Source organism: Lutra lutra, chromosome 10 (assembly GCF_902655055.1).
Source record: "Lutra lutra chromosome 10, mLutLut1.2, whole genome shotgun sequence".
Classification (NCBI taxonomy): Eukaryota; Metazoa; Chordata; class Mammalia; order Carnivora; family Mustelidae; genus Lutra; species Lutra lutra.
The window spans coordinates 97,319,675-97,338,623 of NC_062287.1; the positions used below are offsets into that span (position 1 = coordinate 97,319,675).

Genomic DNA, 18,949 nt, shown 5'->3' on the forward strand with positions numbered 1-18,949 from the left:
GGCAAGGAGAGGGATAAAGGTTCTAGGCATTAGTACTGACCACAAAAATCCCTGACTAAAGGCAAGGCTCCAAGTAAACTACAGGTGAAAAGCACAACTTGTGACCCTAGACTCTGTAGTCTCGAAAGAAGGGAGGATTCAAAAGTAAGGAGTTTGGGCGAGGTAACCAATTCCAGTGCATAGCGTTATCTGCAGCAGGGATGGGATATGAAGAAGGGGAGAGGGAGAGTGCTAAAAGTTCCAAGAAAAGACCGAAGACTTAAAAATACTTAACATAATGTTGCATGTACAAAGCCACACAGACTCTGCCACTCACTTCAGTGCTGACTATAAGACCACCGTGAGGCAAGGCTTCACAGGTTGAAGGAGGCCAAGTGAGTTGAATGTGAGCGGACCAGAGGCTGTCTGCCAGATGAACGGGGGGTAAAGGCAGATCCAGATAGACTGTTCACCTTAGGAATGATGGAAGGTGCTACTTATCGGGGCCGAAGGGAACACAGCCCTTTGCATGCCCTTTCCCAAGCAGACTTGGAGAAAAAAAGCAAACAAACCAGGCCAGTAAGGAGCAGAATATGCAAATACACTGGTACTGCTCCTCCCTCACAAGAGGACTCTTTGTCACCAGAATGCTTTTCAGGGAAACACCAGAGAAAAACCTCATCAATTTCATCAGCCAGAAGCTGCCTTTAAGCCAGCAGGACGGAAGCTGGCAGAGTTATTAATGGCTTTCCCAGTTGCCGAATTCTGTACATCTCTGATTAACCCTCAGAGGGGTAAGAAAGTAAGATTTTCTTATAAAAGATTTTAAAAGGAAAAAAAAAACACCCTTCAAACAATAAGGCATCCAAGACAAATGCCAAATACAGGAAAATGCATCTTTGGAACAAGGGAGAGACACACAGCAGCAACTCTTGCTAAATGCCTGGGATTAATTGCCTCAGAGAGAGGCTGTAATTTAAAGGAATGAAAAACACACCTACAGACTGCTGTCTGAGTCCTGACCAGACAGTCAGGTTGTCATTACTCCTTATGACAAACGGCTCTGACTCGGGCCTTTATAAACGAAGCTCTTGCAGCAAAAAGCTCAAAAGGTCATTGTCTTGACAATACACAGTTGACTCTGCTGAAAATTAGACCATTTAAAAAATGAGCTGTTTAAAAACAGCTCTTCTGTTTTTACTCAATCTCCAGACAACAGAAGGCCTAGCTGGTATTCCTGTCCCTGGATGGTACAAGTCCTTTCATCCCCGGGTGCTCTTAGTAAGAAACCGAGGGCCTGTCTTTATTGCCAAGGACTGTGCACATATGTAAGGGCTTAGATTTCTGGGAGGAAGGCATAGGGCCCATGGGTGTCATTCACAGGGCATACCTAAGAGCACATATCTCTTGGAACTTTGGAGGCTTAACTCTTCTGTAAGGAAAAAGATAATTACCAAAGTTTACAAATTCCTCTCCTCCCTTATCCTACCTTTAATTTCATGCATTTTAATGCATATATTCCATATTCCTATGGTACATTTTATGTTAAAAATACAAAACTGTATCTCTAAGTGGTTATGTCCTACTCCCCCCACCTGGCCGGCCTGGCTGTTTAATTCTTTCCTTCTGTGTTTTCCCATGCTATACCCAAGTACAATCCATACATATTCCCTTTTCTTTCTCTTCTAACATTCCTCATAATAAATATTCATATGTATTTTACTTGCCCAGAAAGAATGCTAATTCTGAAGTTGCCAAGCAATAGTCTATATTTCTAAGCAACAGGCTAAAAATCCTCAGGAAAGAGCTAGAATTCAGGTAGGCATATATTTGAGAAATATGCTGGGACTCTCCAGGTGCCAGAAATCCTGTTCCTAATCCTCAGGAAGTCTCCTCACTTCTCGGAGACTTCATCATTCTGTCTCTGCTGAACACAAGGGAAGTTCATCTAAGGTAGTCAGCTCCCACAAAGATCTGAGCACTTCAGGGTTAAACTTCAGAGATTATCCCCTCTGATTTTACAGATCAGACACTGAGGCCTGGGGTGGGAAAGGGTCTTGCCCAAAATCAAATGACAAATTTGGCTCAGCCAACACCAGAACCCAGGGCAATTCTCTAGACAAGAGTTGTCAGGCTATGGGGGCAGCGGGCACTGACAAGAGATCCCAGTTCCCACCACAGCTGCTCTAGGAGTCACTTGCTGTTTTACCAACTTAGTTCAAAACTGGCTCAAGTAGGAGTTGAAAAGGACATGGGCAACATTTCATTTGGAGAAGCAGGAAGTGAGAGAGCCAAGCTCTCGAAGCTCATTTCCCAGGAAGGTTCACCAACTGGCCCCACTCTTAGAAGACATCAGGCCTCTTACACCCAACACATAAGGTCCAGTCCTCGAATGTCCTCTCCTGTATTTCGCCCACTGCTTCCTAACTGGTTTTCCTGCATTCCTCCATATTCTTGCAACTTTAGGTCACCCAAACAAATGCTGTCAGAGGTAGCTGCCTCAGGTAAGTCTTCAGTAATGGCCACTCCCAGATAAGAATAAAGTCCAAACGTCTCAGCCAGGCATTCCAGGCCCTCAGTTCAGGCCTTTTAGATCTTCTCTCTCACATTACAAACACTCTGTAGCTCTAGTCATAGATTGATTCAGGGTCCCCCCAAACAAACCCTATAAATCTTCTGTCTCTGGGCTTTTGCTTAAGCTATTCCCTTTCAATCTCCTAGAATCTCCTTCCCCACCCTTGTCCTCCACATCAATTCATCAAAGTCCTATGCAGTCTGTCCACCCAGCTGAAACCCAGGGAGCCTTCTCACATCTCCCCAAATACTCTCTTCCCTTCAGAGAATGCTTTTCTGTATTTTGTGCTACCTTATCACAGTCTCTCTTGTAAGCTATTATATAAAAATCTGCTCATACTTCAATGACTCCCTTCACTACAAGATAAAGTTCACCTCCTTTGCAAGGTACACAAAATTCGCCAAAGATCTGGTGCCAACCTAACTCGAGGCTCATCTCCTGCCACAGAGCTTGGACTTTACAGTCTAGCCAAACTTATCAACAGGGGAGTTTCTGAAATATTCCATGCTATTTCATGTTTCTGTGACTATGCATTTATTTGTCTCTCTCCCAAGTATATCTACAAGTGACAGTCCTATTTTAAGACCTATAACTTTCTCTTTTATAAACCCTCCTTATTAAAAAAAAAAAAAAAACCACTACGAAAATCAAGTAAGTGAAATTATTTAAAACTCTGGTAAAAAGGAAGAGAACTGTTTCTTATCTCATCCCACTTTAGGAACTACTTCTATTCTTTTATGCCTGATTCCTGACTGTTCTAGCAGGTTTCAGTCTATAAAGAGAATAACTTTAAAGTGTGTTTCCTTAGAATTCTCTTGTATTCCTAATATCAAAGAGCCTGTGGTTTGTAAGTCAAAGGAAGGAACAAAGGCAACTCCTCTTCAAAATGAAGCAGACAAGAACACTCTATAGACCTACCCCTCCCTTTCTTGGCTACTGTTATGTATCTCTTATTAGTAGTCACTAACTCCCACAGGAGTCCTGGAAATTCTGGGCACAGAAGAGAGAGGAGGAGAAAGTACTACCAAGGACACGCAGCTTCACTCCACCAGAACTCCTAGCCATGAGAACTTGGAGCAAATATAACAGTCTCATAAAGCTGCAGCCAGGATTTCACCTATACACAGATGATAATAGTAGTATTATTTGGTTTTAACATATATTCTTTGCGATGGCTCAACTAAATTTCAGTTACAGCAAAAGGGCAGGTGAAGAATATTAAATATTGAACTCAAGGCAAGCAACTTCTCTTATGCCAGCCCAATCAGATGGCAGAGCTGAGTGACAGCCTTCAGAACCTTCAGCTACATCACATACCAAAAAGATCTTTTAACAACTTCCTTGCCAGAAGGCGTCTAGCACAGAGACCATAAAAGGACAAGCTCTTCGTGCATGAGGCTGTACATGTGTATGTGGCCCTGTCACAATACTTCATGCCAAATGAAGGAACCAGAACCTACTTGTGGCACCTAGAAATGACTGTCATACAGTGAAACATTTTTGCCTGTTTGGTCACAGTATGCATTTCTGGGTAAAAATTCAAATACAATCAGATAAATTAGAAGAACAAAGAAAACAAATGTAATAGACCTAAAGCGACTTCATCTCAAGGCTGAAAGACTAGAATTCTCACTGAGATGTTTTTCTTTTCTTTTTTTCTTTTTTTTTTTTTTTAAAGATTTTTATTTATTTGACAGATCACAAGTAGGCACAGAGGCAGGCAGAGAGAGAGAGGAGGAGGAGGCAGGCTCCCTGCTGAGCAGAGAGCCTGATGTGAGGCTCGATCCCAGGACCCTGGGATCAAGACCTGAGCCGAAGGCAGAGGCTTTAACCACTGAGCCACCCAGGCGCCCCGATGTTTTTCCAAAGTAAGCCCAGTGTCACAATGGTAAATGAAGTGCTTGCTCTCCTCTGCTAGCAACAATTTTAAGAAATGAATATAATCCCCCTCTGGCTGGTATGTTGGTGGAGATATTTGTGACTGATCCAATCTGAAGCTTCTTTAGTTCCCGCTGAGTGCAGAGCCTGACACAGGGCTCGATCTCACGACTCTGAGATCATGACCTGAGTCACAATCAAGAGTCAGATGCTTAACCAACTGAGCCACCCAGGCACTCCATTTTTAAAGCTTTTTAAATCTGCAGTACAGGGGCACCTGGGTGGCTCAAGGGATTCTTTGCCTTGGAAGGCAAAGCAGTTACAAAAAGACACAAGGAGGGCGGGAATGATTCTGGGATTATAATTACATTTAGAAGAAGAGATAACATGAGGAAGGGGGTGAGGATAATAGGAACAATAGACACATGCCACCTCTTGTGCAGGCCTCAGCAACTACTAGGACATGGAACTTAACCACAGTGCTTCATAAAAGCTTCCCTCTGTTTCCAAAGGGATGGTGAAAATTAAAATGGCATTCTGCCTTACGGTTATTTGCTTTCTACATGCTAGCAGGTGGTCTAGGCTCAAAAGCAGGCAGACAGCAGCGTCAGGGGCAGCCACACCTTTACCCTGCTTGTGAATATCTTTATGCAAAGACAGATGCTGAAGGCTTCAGGACAGACCTTCTGACAGCGGGTTTCTGGATGTCCTGTTTGTGCATTCTGATAAACACAGGGACCCTGCAGTCTCAATCCTGGCTATAGAGAGAGATGAATGGCAGGAGAAGATGCCTGCCTGGGTAGATGGGTCATTAATCCAGACCACAAAAGAATAAAAATTTAACCTGATGGTGACCAAACTTCAAAGCTAACCTCCCTAGAGAGAAATCTAGACAGTCTTCTTCCACAGCAAATTCAGGGAGCAAGAGCTCAAATGTGGTTCTACAACATTTATAAGGTTTTTATTTTATTTATTCATTTTTAAAGATCTATTTATTTATTTGAGAGAGAGAAAGAGTGCATGTGGTGGTGGGGGGCAGAGAGAGAGTCAAGCAGACTCCCCACTAAGTGCAGAGCCTGACACAGGGCTTGATCTTACAACACTGAGATTATAACCTGAGCCGAAATCAAGAGCAGATGCTTAGCCAACTGAGCCACCCAGGCACTCCATTTTTAAAGGTTTTTAAGTCTGCAGGATGGGGTGCCTGGGTGACTCAGTCAGTTAAGCATCTGCCCTTGGCTTGGGTCCTGGGATCGAGCTCCACACTGGGCTCCCTGCTCAGAGGGAAGCCTGCTTCTCCCTCTATTGCCCCCCCTGCTTCTACTCTCTCACTCTGTCAAATAAATAAGCAAAATCTTTAAATAAACCAAATAAATAAATAAATAGATCTGTAGGACAATAAAAGCCAGATACTGGGCGCCTGGGTGGCTCAGTCAGTTAAGCGGCTGCCTTCAGCTCAGGTCATGATCCCAGGGTCCTGGGATCAAGTCGCACATCGAGCTCCCTGCTCAGCAGAGAGCCTGCTTCTCCCTCTCCCTCTGCCTGCCTCTCTGCCTACTTATGCTCTCTATCTTTCTATCAAATAAATAAATAAAATCTTTTTAAAAATAAATAAATAAATAAATAAATAAATAAAAGCCAGACACTAAATATGTTTGCTCCTGTTCTTGAATCTCAGACATGTATGATTTTGTCTCTGTATCCTCATTTAAAAATATACTACAATGAAGTAAATATCTCATTAGGATATTATAAGGATTAAACAAGATTTTAAACATATAAATATATATGAAATATATCAATGTATTTATATATACTACAAATGTTTTGTATGTTATAAATTAGTATACACATGAAAAATATTATTATAGCTGATATATTTCATTCAACAGATGATGGAAAAGAACCAAAAAAGATGGAATCTGGCGACACTATACACCTGGATGGGACAAGCAGAGAATGGCAAAATGATCCCTGGCTTAGCAAATGGGAAGAGAGCTGAAGATGTCGAAGTGGAACTGCAAAGGCAGAAGCGTGGTGTATTATGAAGGCAAGGAAACCAGTAGACCAGTCTCTCTTAATGGCACCCTAAGCATCAGGAAGATTCCAGGCCCTGTCTAACTTACCTGCCTCTCTGTACCTGAGAGAACCATGAATTATGACTGTACAAGCTTCTGATTTTCCTTCTGGTTATCAAAGCTAAGGAAAAGGATTGGGGCAGAGAAATTAAAACGGGCTAGTACATTCCCTCATCTTTCACTCATTTGTGCCTCAAAGCACCTAGACATTAAGAGAAGAGGAGCAACCACAAGCAGCACTCAGTTTACAACAGGAAGGAGGAGGGCAGGGAAAGAGACAGAGAAAGAACGAACAGAAAGTAACTCAGCATCAACCAGCTAGCACCTTCCTTCACTGGGAGACTTGGACTACTTACTAATATTGAAGTGACTAATCCACAGGTGCTACTAAAAACAAGACTGCGGTCTGCATCAGCCCCAAAAGAAAAGCAAACACCCTGTGAGGGACTTTCGGAGGGACATGAGAGAAATCAGCCCATTGTTACAAACCAGGGAGCCACAGAAGACCCTTAGGGAGAAACAATGGTTAAGTCAGTGCAGGAAAGGTGAAGAAGGCAATGTAAATCCAGGTCATGCTGAAGCCAGGGGGGAGGTGAGAGCACAGGTGGGCTGTGGGGAGCACAAGGAGGAGGCAGTCTGACACAGGAAAATCAAGGGGGAAGGAAGGGGAGAGGGAGGAGGTGGTAGCAGAAGAAAGAGAAGGTAAGATGAGAACAGAACATTTTAAACTAACCCAGAACTCCATTGTGAAGGACAAGTCACGAGGCAAGATACAGCTCAAAGGCATCAGTGCCACGTTTCACCAGTGCAAAGAGATAACACAGCCTTCCAAATGTGCATGGAGGGAGGCTATGCGATCTGCACGGACTCCCAGAGCTCCCCGGGATTACCGAGGCTTTTCAGCGGCACTAAGTCCCAGCAGCCTTAGAATGTACTTGAAACTGCTTCCCTGAACAGATCCCAGTGCTGGAAAAATAATCATAACCTGCTGGGGAACACATTTCACTCCTGGTGGGTGCCTGGCTAAGGGAGTACAGACTCCCTTTCCCCTCACCACCAGTATATGCACCCACCTTACCCCAGAGTGGACTGGAGGGTGAATGACACTGGCGGGGAGCCAGGGGGCAGCCGTTGAGAGAGGACCAGCACCCCTGCTCCACATTCCACTCGAGCTGCTTCAGGGCATCCCTGCATTTCTTTCACGTTTACATCTTCCCCAGACAAATGAACCGCCCATTCAGTCTGCCTTCTGCTTCCAAGTACACAATTGCTAGTGTGTTTAAGAATCATATCAGGAAGGCAAATTGTATAAAGATTGTTTCCACCTTCTTAGTCGTCTTTGGCAGAGAGAGTTCTCCAACCCATCTTAAAGCTTTATTGCAAGCTGGCTCTTGGGGAACTATCCATTCAGCTCATAGCAACAGAAGGTCGAGAAGGGAGGCAAGAACCCTTAACATCCCAGACCTGACCCAGACTATGTCAAGATGGAGAGGGGAAAAAAGGAAAATGATTGACAGGCTGTCGTATTCCAATACAAAAGGAGAAAAAAAATAAGTCTTAACCACCTCTCTCTCTCTCACTCATTTTGCATGTTTGAGAATATCAAATATAGGAATCCAAACAAGAGCCAAATGTCCAATTTGATACAAGCCAAGAAAGCTTTCAGCATAGAAAGAAATACAATGAATGGCTAGAAAGGTCAGGAGCAGCAGGTCAGAGAATTCAAACACAGAAGTGAGAAGGAGGTTTTTAATCCTGTGTGTGGGGCTGACCCTGCTCCTTTAGCTCACCCCCGCCCTCCAATCAACCACTCAAAAGCCCCAGAAGAGCAAGGAATCACCTCTCAAGCCACCACATTAATCTGACAGGCAACTTTCAAAGGATCCTTACAGAAGAGATGGGGAGAGAGCAAGTTTAGGCAACAGAGCAGGATCTCTAAGAATCCACGTGATTCAAGGGTACTAGGGTACAAGGGTACTTGGGGAAATCTGAGTATTCTCATTATTTCTAATCTCTATACCTACTCTGCTGAAGAGAAAAAATACCAACCATCCTGTCTCCCTGATGCTGTGAAGACAGGCTATAAGAAGCACTTCCACAGCCACTGTTCATGCAAAAGGGATAGGAAAGCATTGCTTTCATACGGAGCGGCAGCCATCTTCTCCAGCGTGGGTTGGGGCCAATGGTCTGTCTCTCACCACAGGCTCTGGTGAGTCAGCAGCACAACTGCCAGAGGTGGGGGGGCCCTGAGCCTTTTAACCCCCTTTCCCTCACCCCATCCTATTACTCATAAATAATAACTTAGGGGGTTGAAGCAAAAATGTCAACCACCGCTGCTTGGACGGTGGTCAACTTGGAAGCACACACAGCTTAGGAGGACAGGGAAGAAAGCAAGCTGAGGGGGTACTTACTCAAAGTCCTCAAACTCCAAGTCGGTTCCCTCTACTGATGGGCCCTGGTTGTCTGAGGAAGAGGAGGAGGTGGAAGAACGGAGACGGTTCTGCTGATAGCGCATGGAGCGCTGGCGAATACTGTCTCTCCGTGAGAGATACTGGATCATCCTCTGGGCGTAGTAGGCAGCAGGAGATAATCTGAGAGAGACAGAGATGGACAAACACAAACTAGCACTAATGCGGGGAATACTGTGAAAGACAGTAAATCCAACTCTCCCATGGTATCTCCCTGCTGAGGTGAACTCCGGAGACATGAAAAATAAAGGGCATTTAAGTCACCAGGAGGTCTGTACCGCACGATATGCTTATCAGACTACCACCAGCGCTTCTGTTCGAGGGGAAGGCAAAGAGGCTGTTGAATCCGTCATCACCTGCTCAACAGCTGTCCCCTCCTAAGGGTTTAACACTGCACCTTCCTTTTCAGTTTCTGAAGGGACCCCTTGTAGTTTTCTCAGGATTCCCTTCACAGAGATTCACGGCCGTCTTCAATCATCCATACTCAAAATATAAGAAACGAAAAGGGACCATAGCAATCGTCCACAGGCCAGCTCTTCTTTCATTTTATACAGGAGAAAAGAGGCCAGGAGATGGCACACCGGGCATGACCCAAGAAGGCACCATCTTCACCAGGACGTCCTTCTCCAACAAATCCACACGGCTCCAAATTTGTCCTAGCTCCCTACAATGAGCTCTCTGAACCTCTCAGATCTATGGATTATTCACAGATATTTGTAACACAGAGAAAATAGTCAGGATCAAAAAAGAGAGTAAAACACACTCAGGAAAACAAAACCTAACAGGGAAAAAAAAAGATTTTTCTAACAACAGAGCATCAGAGGCTACATGGGCACTTAGCAATGCAGAAGGCAGGTTACTCCTTTTTCTTCTCCCTAACCATGGCTATTCTCAGTGGATAATTAGTCTAGACCTCTGTCTTTCCATATGTGGCTTAGTGTCTTCATACTCCATGAAAACGTCTAGTGTCCCATACAATTCACCACATTCCCTTCTTTCTCAAGTTTTTCCTCCATCTTTCAGAACATTGCTACATACTAAGTGAGAGAAGAACAATAATAGAAAAACGGTTTATATATAATATTAAGTGGATTACTAAGAAATTTCCAGGCTTAAAACTTGCCTGAGGCACACACTTTTAACTCAACAATCCCACTAGGAATTTTATCATATGGAATTAGTGGAAAAACTGGGAAACATCCCAAATGCCCACCAACAGATTAAATAAACTGTATCTGTACAAAGAAACACTAGGTAGCTATTAAAAAGAGTAAGTCATCCCTATATACACACAAGAAAAACCCACTAACACAAAAATTTTAGTGGGAGAAAAACTGAGAGAATAGTATGCATATACTAATATGTATATAAAAACATACATATTTTTCAATTAGAACAAAAAAATTAAAAGGAAACAATCCTAGTGAGGATTCCTGGGAATCTTAACTTCTATAATATTTGAATATAAAGGAAAAAATATCTATTTTTTTTTTAATGGAAATCTGGAAAAACTGATTGAGAATGGAAATAGTAACAGTTACATCCAATGATGGAATAGTATTTACAAAATCTTGCTGCCTGACTTTTCATTACCCCTGGACAAAGTTTCTGGGAAAATCTCAGTAAATCTACTGACTCAGACCAAAGAACTTCTGTGGTCACTTGCTGTAGGAGCTGAGACTATCTCTGAAATGCCAGTCATCAGAGGTGGTATCCTTCTGGCTAACTGCCAAATGGAATTCCCAAGCAGGCCAAAGGACAATCTTTGGAACTCAGAAAGTCCTTGTTATAGAACAACATACTGCATTTGGCATCCCTGAATGCAAATTATACAGCAGGTGGGCAGGGGATGCACAGATGCCTTGGCCAAGATCATCAGAGTACAAGAATCATTTCTTCAAAGTCTCAACATGTGGATCTTTCATGATCCACTGGCCCCTGTTGACCTACATTTTGCAAGGATGAATCAAGAATCCTACATTTTCAAGAGACAAAAGTCAGCACTCTTGAGTTATTCCTGTATCTACTAAATATACAGAAATCTTCCAGAAGTCAACCATTGATGGTTAAATTCTCAAGTCAATCAGACTAGAAAAGAATGTAAAAAACGTTTCAAGAGCAGAATGAAGATTGTTTTTTGGAAAGGATTCCGAAAAGTGACTATATGTACATTCATTCCTCAGTCGATAGCCCACCCTAACTAATGGGAAAATTATATTATTGGTGACAGAAGTAGAAAGAATGTTGATGCAGAGTAATAAAGACTGCCCTTTTACGTAAGGGCATAATTTCAGCACTAGGTAACCCCAACTGTTTAATTTCATCATAGGGTAGGAATTCCCTAAGCTACAAAACTATGCATCAATGGTAAAGAAAAAAGGATTCCTGGTACAGTTATCAAACACAAGTACACCCTAGCCTCATCTTTTTAGGTATCCAGAGGGAAACTAAAGATCTGAATGCTGAAATGTCCCATAAAGGCTTTGACCTATATGTATTATGTATGGTGACGTCTAAGAGGAAAAAGAAATTAAACAACCAGTAATGAGTTAGCAATCATCCTCCTACTGGAGAGCTGGATAATCACCAAATTCTGATGTCCCAAGTAAAAATTTTAAATGTTTAAATATATCCACAAGTTTTCTTCAAGGAAGAATACCTTCTCCTCCAAAGAAAACTGTGTGTTCAGAGGGGAAAATGTAAAAATAGCAACACCACAAAGTATGACACTTTCTGTATAAAGAGATATGAGTGGGAGTAAATAAAAGATTTATTACATGAAAGGAGGACAAATAATGGTCTTTAAGGATCACTGTTAAACGTTGTCAGGTTAAAAATTCTGGGGATGAGGGGCACCTGGGTGGCTCAGTGGGTTAAGCCTCTGCCTTCAGCCCAGGTCATGATCCCAGGGTCCTGGAATCGAGCCCCGAGTTGGGCTCGCTGCTCGGCGGGGAGCCTGCTCCCCCACCACCCTCTGCCTGCCTCTCTGCCTACTTGTGATCTCTGTCTGTCAAATAAATAAATAAAATCTTTAAAAAAAAAAAATTCTGGGGATGAGATTCCTATTGCTGTCCTAAAAAAACTCTTATAGCAAGAAATTCTCTTCTCAGTGTTTCAGAGTAATCAGATTGATGCATAAAATCTCCCTCTCAAGGGGCGCCTGGGTGGCTCAGTGGGTTAAGCCGCTGCCTTCGGCTCAGGTCATGATCCCAGGTCCTGGGTTCGAGCCCCGCATCGGGCTTTCTGCTCGGCGGGGAGCCTGCTTCCTCCTCTCTCTCTCTGCCTGCTTCTCTGCCTACTTGTGATTTCTCTCTGTCAAATAAATAAAATAAAATCTTTAAAAAAAAAATAAAAATAAAATAAAATCTCCCTCTCTTATTCTCGGCTTACTGCTTTCAAGTGTGATCAGAGACTAACATAAACTTCCTTGGTTCGGTCATCACCATCTCAGCTGCCTCCCCGTATTCTCCCTGATCCTGGATTTGCCATTTTGGGGTTATGGAAAAAGAAGTAAGGAATTGATGGGGGAATCCTTTCATTAGTCTCTCAGAAAGAATGCTCAGTATCATGACATAACTGTGGCAACAACAAAATCACTCAATATCCCTAGCATCAACCAGACTGGTCTTCGTTCGGGTCTTTCCAGACTTGAAATTCTTAATCTAAAGCAAAGCTCATTTAGCTTTATCTAACCTGTATTTGTTAACTTGCCAACCTCACAATTAAAATTATTCTTTCTTTTGGCAAAGTCTCACCATTTGCTCTGGTATTACTTAAATAATGTGAAGGTTATCCCCTACTTAGGTCATTAACAAAATCAGTAAGTCTGGCTGTGACAACACCAAAGGGCTGCTCACTATAAATAAATGTTACACATCAACTCAACACCTCATCCTGGGTCCTCAGTCACCAGTATCAGGTAAGGGTGGGCCCTGAACTTGTCTAAGTGCTTAACCTCTTTGAGAACTCTTCAAATATCTTCTGATTGGTGTAAGGTAAACACTTTATTAAAATGCCAACTTATTTTATTTAGTTACCCTTTTGTCAGTCATCTCTTCCTTTAGATCACATCCAAAAACTGAACATCTGAATGAGCTTGACTTCTACCTTTCGATAGTCTAAATTTTCTCTCAAATGAGAGCAACTAGAATTATTTGTTAGCTGGTTAGTTTTAATTTGTAAGTAATTTCCCTATTAATAACTACTTGTTTCCCTTTTGACTGTCCATCTGAATGGCAACAGCCTCCCTGATCAGCAAAAATGGCATATCCTGTGACTCTGCCAGTGGCCTCCTCAGGGCCCTCCTCTAAGTGCCCCACTTACAGAAATGAGCCCCAAAGGACAAGAGCTCAGTCGCAACCCTCTGCCACCAGAGGTTCTGTTCACTTACCTGCAACACTTCCCCATCACCTGAACCACCTGTCTCAAAACTGTAACTGAAGAGTAAAAGAGCACCAGGACCAGAGAGGCACAGAATGGGGCTTCCAACAGCTTGGCAACCCCAAGGGCAGCCCCTCCCTCCCACCTAGTGCCATTTCTCACTTTGGCCTTACCTCGCTGGGTCTGGGTAAATTGGGTGCTCTCTGCATCCTGCTCCATCATAACGGGATAATGAAATGAGGGAAGACTCCAGCAGCCTCCTAGCAGAGATTAAAAAAATGGCAATAATCCCTGTCAATTACCAACTCAGAGGTCATTCATACGGGAAAAATAGGGGGAGAAATAAATAATATCCCCCTTTAGAGCTAGCTAATACCTGCTATCTGGGATCATACCCTTCCTACAAGCTAAGTACTTAGAGAGACAAATAAATGAGCTACAGCGCTCCCACACCGGACATGGCCACTGTATTATGCTGAATACTGCTCTTCTGTGAGAAATGAACAACTGCTTCAGAGACATGATCTTATTCCTATTTGCAGTATCTCCGGCAAATAGGACAAAAAGGAGGTTGGGATCAACACAGAAGGGGAAAATTAGGCATACCCAGAGATATTCATGTAGTGCCAACATTTATCTTGGTGTTCAGTTTCTCCACGTTATCCTAATCCACATCCCCTTATATTCTACTCATTCTGCTCTGCCCACACCCTTTCTGTGAGAAGAAGTACTCCTCAGGCTCGCTTACCTGACAAAAATCTTTAATTACATAATCTAGCCCAATCATAAATTCAACTGATCACATGTCGATACACCCACATTTTATTGAGCACTTTCTTGGTGCCAGGCAAATACTAAGCACGTCATATATATTTTCTTACTTCAAACTCACCTATCACTGCAAGGTAGGCATTATTATACAAACATGAGAACACTGGGCCTAAAAGTTAAGTATATGGCACTGTGCACAGGGCTATTAAGTGACAGCACCAGGACTCCAGAGAAGGTCAACTCCGAAATGCTTCAAACCACAATGCATGTAGGTAAAAAGTGCATGTTTCCACTCTAAGACCAAGCTCAGTATTGCCGGCTCTTCCTGTGTTTTAAGGAAAGCCAGAAATCTGGACTTTTCCATGAAATCTCCTGACTGATAAATTTTAGCTAAAATGTTTTCTCCCCTCTTTGTACAGGGCCAATTAAAACACATCTGATAAATGTGGCCCAGGGACCCCCAAGTTTGCCATGTCTGCCACACTGCTTCCCAACTCAAATGTGCCTTGGCAGCCAATCAAAATCCTGCCACAGAACAAGTTTCAGAAGAAATGGTCTCAAAAAGAAATGCATATTGTTCCTTTCCAGCAGCATCTTGCCTGGCTCTCCGGGGAACAGGTCACCGGCTCCCTGCCAGACTCTTCTTTAAAGCAGATCTGCAGGATAAGGACAGCAGCTACCAATCTTTCCCAATTGAGTTAATTCAATTCACTATTATTAAAACCAGCTGGCTTTAGGTATAGTCATGTGCAGTCACTTTATCCCAGCAACTAGCTCACCAAAGCATTTCCCCCAACAGCCTGGGGAAGAGATACAGCAGAGGTCCTGTCAAGCTGGCTTGCTACCTTTCCTGCCCAGGACAACCAACTGTTAAATGATGCTTTCTATCTAAACAAGGCCTAATACCTCCCCCCACAATTCATTTTAAGCAGCCCTACCACTGAAGGAAGAGAATATTACAATGTAACCAAGAGGAAGAGAAGAAAGCAATAAAATACATCTCTGGTCTGGGATCTTCAATGATATCACTGTCGACAGCAGCAGAAATGCTGTTTCATCAATTCTAAGAGATACCCTCCCATTTTAGCATGTCTGACACTGGGATGCATCTAATAATTGTATGAAAAGTTTTTGTTTTTTTTTAAGATTTTATTTATTTGAGAGAGAGAGAAAGCAGGAGTGGGGTGGGGAGCAGTGGGAGAGGGAGAAGCAGACTTGCCACTGAGCAGGGAGCCCGACACATGGCTGAATTCCAGGACCCTGAGATCATGACCTGAGCCCAAGGCACATGCTTAACCGACTGAGCCAACCAGGCATCCCTGACACAGTTAAACTGGAAGGATTTTTTTTTCTTTCATTAGGGGCACATAAAATAATGGCATGTCTTGGAGTTTTGAACTACAAAATGTTTGTGAGAGGAAGGGGTAGTGAGAGGTACCTAGACTAGAAAAAGAAGAAGTGAAATTTTGAGAAGAGTATATATTCAGGACATTTATGCCATCTTAGATAAATACTTGTCCACTACTAATTAATTAGTTCTATGGAATTGGGAAGGAGTTGAATGGAAGCAAGATCTGGGAGCAACTGACTTCCCTGAACACCTAGAAGTCCGTCCATCCCAAAGGGCTCATGGAGTTTTTAGTCCTGTGTATAGCTGAGCCCCATCAGGTTATCCTCCAAATGGCTGCTTAGTAAGCAGAAGCCCTTTGGTAAGGAGCATCCTGCAGAGTAACAAACATGTATCTTTCTTAAGTACTTCTGTCTGGAGAATGATGCTGCTAAGTTAGGAAGCCAAAGCCCCTATTACCCCCTACTACTATGCTAAGGCAGTGTCCGTATTCAGAGAGATAAGATGACTTTTTAAGGATCCTATAAAGGAGATTCTTGAACTAGAATAGTCTGGATTAGATAATCTCAATTTAAATGATTCCATTTTATACTCCTGCAAAGTCTACTTCCCACCCTAACTTCCTATCTTAATTAGAAAGACTTCTTTAAATTAGGGTAAAGCCAAAATGTTAAGCTTTGTCTCTGGGGAGTCCCTGATGAGGTTCTTTTGGAACATGCATCCCTTGTGCCTACTTACTACAAAATCTGCTGGCACCATTTAGGCTCCCCAGGCAATACAGTGGACTGGCAAGCCATATATATATGGCATTTTAACTGCTAATACACAAAATCAGGAGAGCCAATTACTATGAATAGCACCCTCACACACTTACCACTGATTAAACACTGAGTTCTCTTCAGTTAGGACGCAAGTACGCCCTGAAGGACTAAAAAAGACTTCTCCAATTGGTGTTGAACACCAAAAGAACTAGAGCTACCAGATGAGTAAATGTCACCACCACTCCTAGAAACTTCAAACAAAGATCTTTTTCTCCTACAGTTAGCTTCCTGCAAACAGCCATCACTGGAGAAATGACATAAGAAAATGGGACGAGATGCCAGCTGTGTGCCTTCTTCTCTGGCCACCACAAATGTGACTTGCCTTAACCATCTATCATGCAACCCAATAATGCGAAATCAGGTAGGGCTTAGGAGAGGGCTCAGACAAGCTTGTTCAGGCTTGAAGCTACCATTTAATTCTGCCTGTAATCACAATTTTGAAGAGTCACTGAAGCCCCTGACAGGAAAAAAACACACACGAAAAAACCCTCTTTCTTTGCAAGTTTGCCTGGTTCATTCTCTGTACCAGTGGCGTCCAACTGAGATACACAGGTGTTGGTGTTATTCTGACCCACTGGAGAACAGAAAGAAAATATCAGAACTTTTTATTTATGTATAAACCATAATCTGTAACACACACACACACACACACACACACACACACGCAAATTGCTCAAAAGCCTTTTACTAATAGAAGTATTTTTTTTAAAGTCTGAAGACCACTGCTCTGTCAAACTATATCCTACTTTTAAGAAAATCCAACATCTGAAAGAATGTAATAAACACAAATATATAAATATAAAAATCATACATTTAAAAGAATAAGTACAAGTACATAAATATAAAAACCATAAATATGTAAAAGCATAACCATACTCATACATAGAGCAAAAGAGAGAGAATAACACAAATGTGGTAAAATGCTAATATTTAGGGAATGTGGGTGAAGAGTATGAGGGAATTCTTTGCACTAGTTTTGCAACTTTTCTGCCAGTCTGAAATTATTTCAAAATTAGAAACATTCAAAAAAATTAAAAACATGCAATATACAAAACCAAAAAGTAAACCACTGAAAACTAAAAGGAAAACTCTTCATTTTCAAAAGAATTACTCATTTCTTAAAAAGGATTTCTTAATAGTAAGTTGCCCTAATGCCCTATGGCAGGTTTGGTAAACTAGAGGCCCCAAGCTAGCTGCCTGTTTTTATAAATAAAGTTTTATTCAGACATGGCCACAATCCACTCATTTATATATTGTCTGTGGCTGTTTTGGAGCTGGCAAGGCAGAGTTAATCCTGACAGGAACATGCTTAGAATACTAAACTACCTGCTCCTTTACAGAAAAAAATCTGCCCACCCCCTGCTCTTAAAATATTTGCTTACATAAAATCCCTTGAAAGATAAAGTGAAGTCACTAAGAAATGGAACAGAAAAACATGAAATCAAAGTATTATACACTAAAGTCATCAAAAATTAATATTATCGCAGACCTGTACCCCTGGGGATAAAAATATATGTTTATAAAAAATAAAATTAAAAAAAATTAATATTAAACCCTGATAAAATCATTACTCCCCAGAGACACACTTCAAGCTGTAAAATTCCTAACATTTTAAATGACTACAGCTATTTCTTCCTTTCCTGATTAATACTCTGATTATCTGCAAGTGGGTTCCCTAGTTCCACTATATCCTTTGATGACTAGGAAAACAATAAAAAAAAAAAACAGTGGAAGAAAGCTGTGGAAAAGAACAAAGCTATCAAGGCAGATGAGATGGGTCATCTGAACGAAAAGAACTTTCATTTCAAATCCAACAGATATCGGAGTTGAGAAACAGAAAGTATGGTACCGGGGCGCCTGGGTGGCTCAGTGGGTTAAGCCTCTGCCTTTGGCTCAGTCATGATCCCAGGGTCCTGGGATCGAGCCCCACATTGGGCTCTCTGCTCAGTGGGGAGCCTGCTTCCCCCGCCCCTCTCTGCCTACCTCTCTACTTGTGACCTCTGTCTGTCAAATAAATAAATAAAATCTTTAAAAATAAAAAGAAAAAAGAAAGAAAGTATGGTACCTTTATACACGTCTAGACAGAATGAATAAGCCAGTGGCAACTCTTTCTTACTCAACGATTATATCCTGAAAATATTCTAACTAGTTGTTAGATCACAGACAAAAATCAATATCCTAAAGCAAATAAATATGTTTAAACCTCCTCTAATTACTGGGGAAAATCAATTGCTGGGACTCTGTGCCCTGTATGACATGTAAAGCCTGCTCCCAGACCTCAAGATGCCACTGATGCCCCTGCCTAAGGAGTCATTTCCCAGCCCGACTCTGATGTCTGGGTGATATCTGCTATTTCAGTTCAGGGGAGCCAAACCCAAAACCAGTAGCTCCCTTCTGCCTAGAAAATAAAATCTAAATTCCTCAGCTTCGTTCCAAAGCTCTGCAGCTGAATTTCTCATTTCTTCTGGATATATGATATACTCCAGCCTGGTGGATTTCAACCTTTTTGGTCTCAGAACTCCTTTAACACTCTTAAAAATTAGTGAGGACCCCAACGAGCTTTTGTTTATATGGGTTTTATCTATTAATATTTACATTTGAAATTAAAATTGAGACATTCTTAACACAAGCACACATTCCATTAACAACCA

At 42.1% G+C, this 18,949-nt stretch overlaps 1 protein-coding gene across 3 annotated transcripts in view; it reads right to left on the reverse strand.

The window, feature by feature from the left end:
- AMBRA1 (autophagy and beclin 1 regulator 1) overlaps nt 1-18,949 on the reverse strand; it is a 178,437-nt gene that overhangs the window by 96,959 nt on the left and 62,529 nt on the right. Inside the window, exons 9-10 of one of the 3 annotated variants that reach the window (XM_047693074.1) lie at nt 13,532-13,618; nt 8,922-9,101 (exon numbers count right to left, since the gene is read on the reverse strand). The exons of 1 other annotated variant lie outside the window; for it this stretch is intronic. In XM_047693074.1, coding sequence (XP_047549030.1) covers nt 8,922-9,101; nt 13,532-13,618 — 267 coding nt within the window. The remainder of the gene's footprint in view (nt 1-8,921; nt 9,102-13,531; nt 13,619-18,949) is intronic. One more of the 3 variants, XM_047693075.1, reaches the window with a different exon arrangement.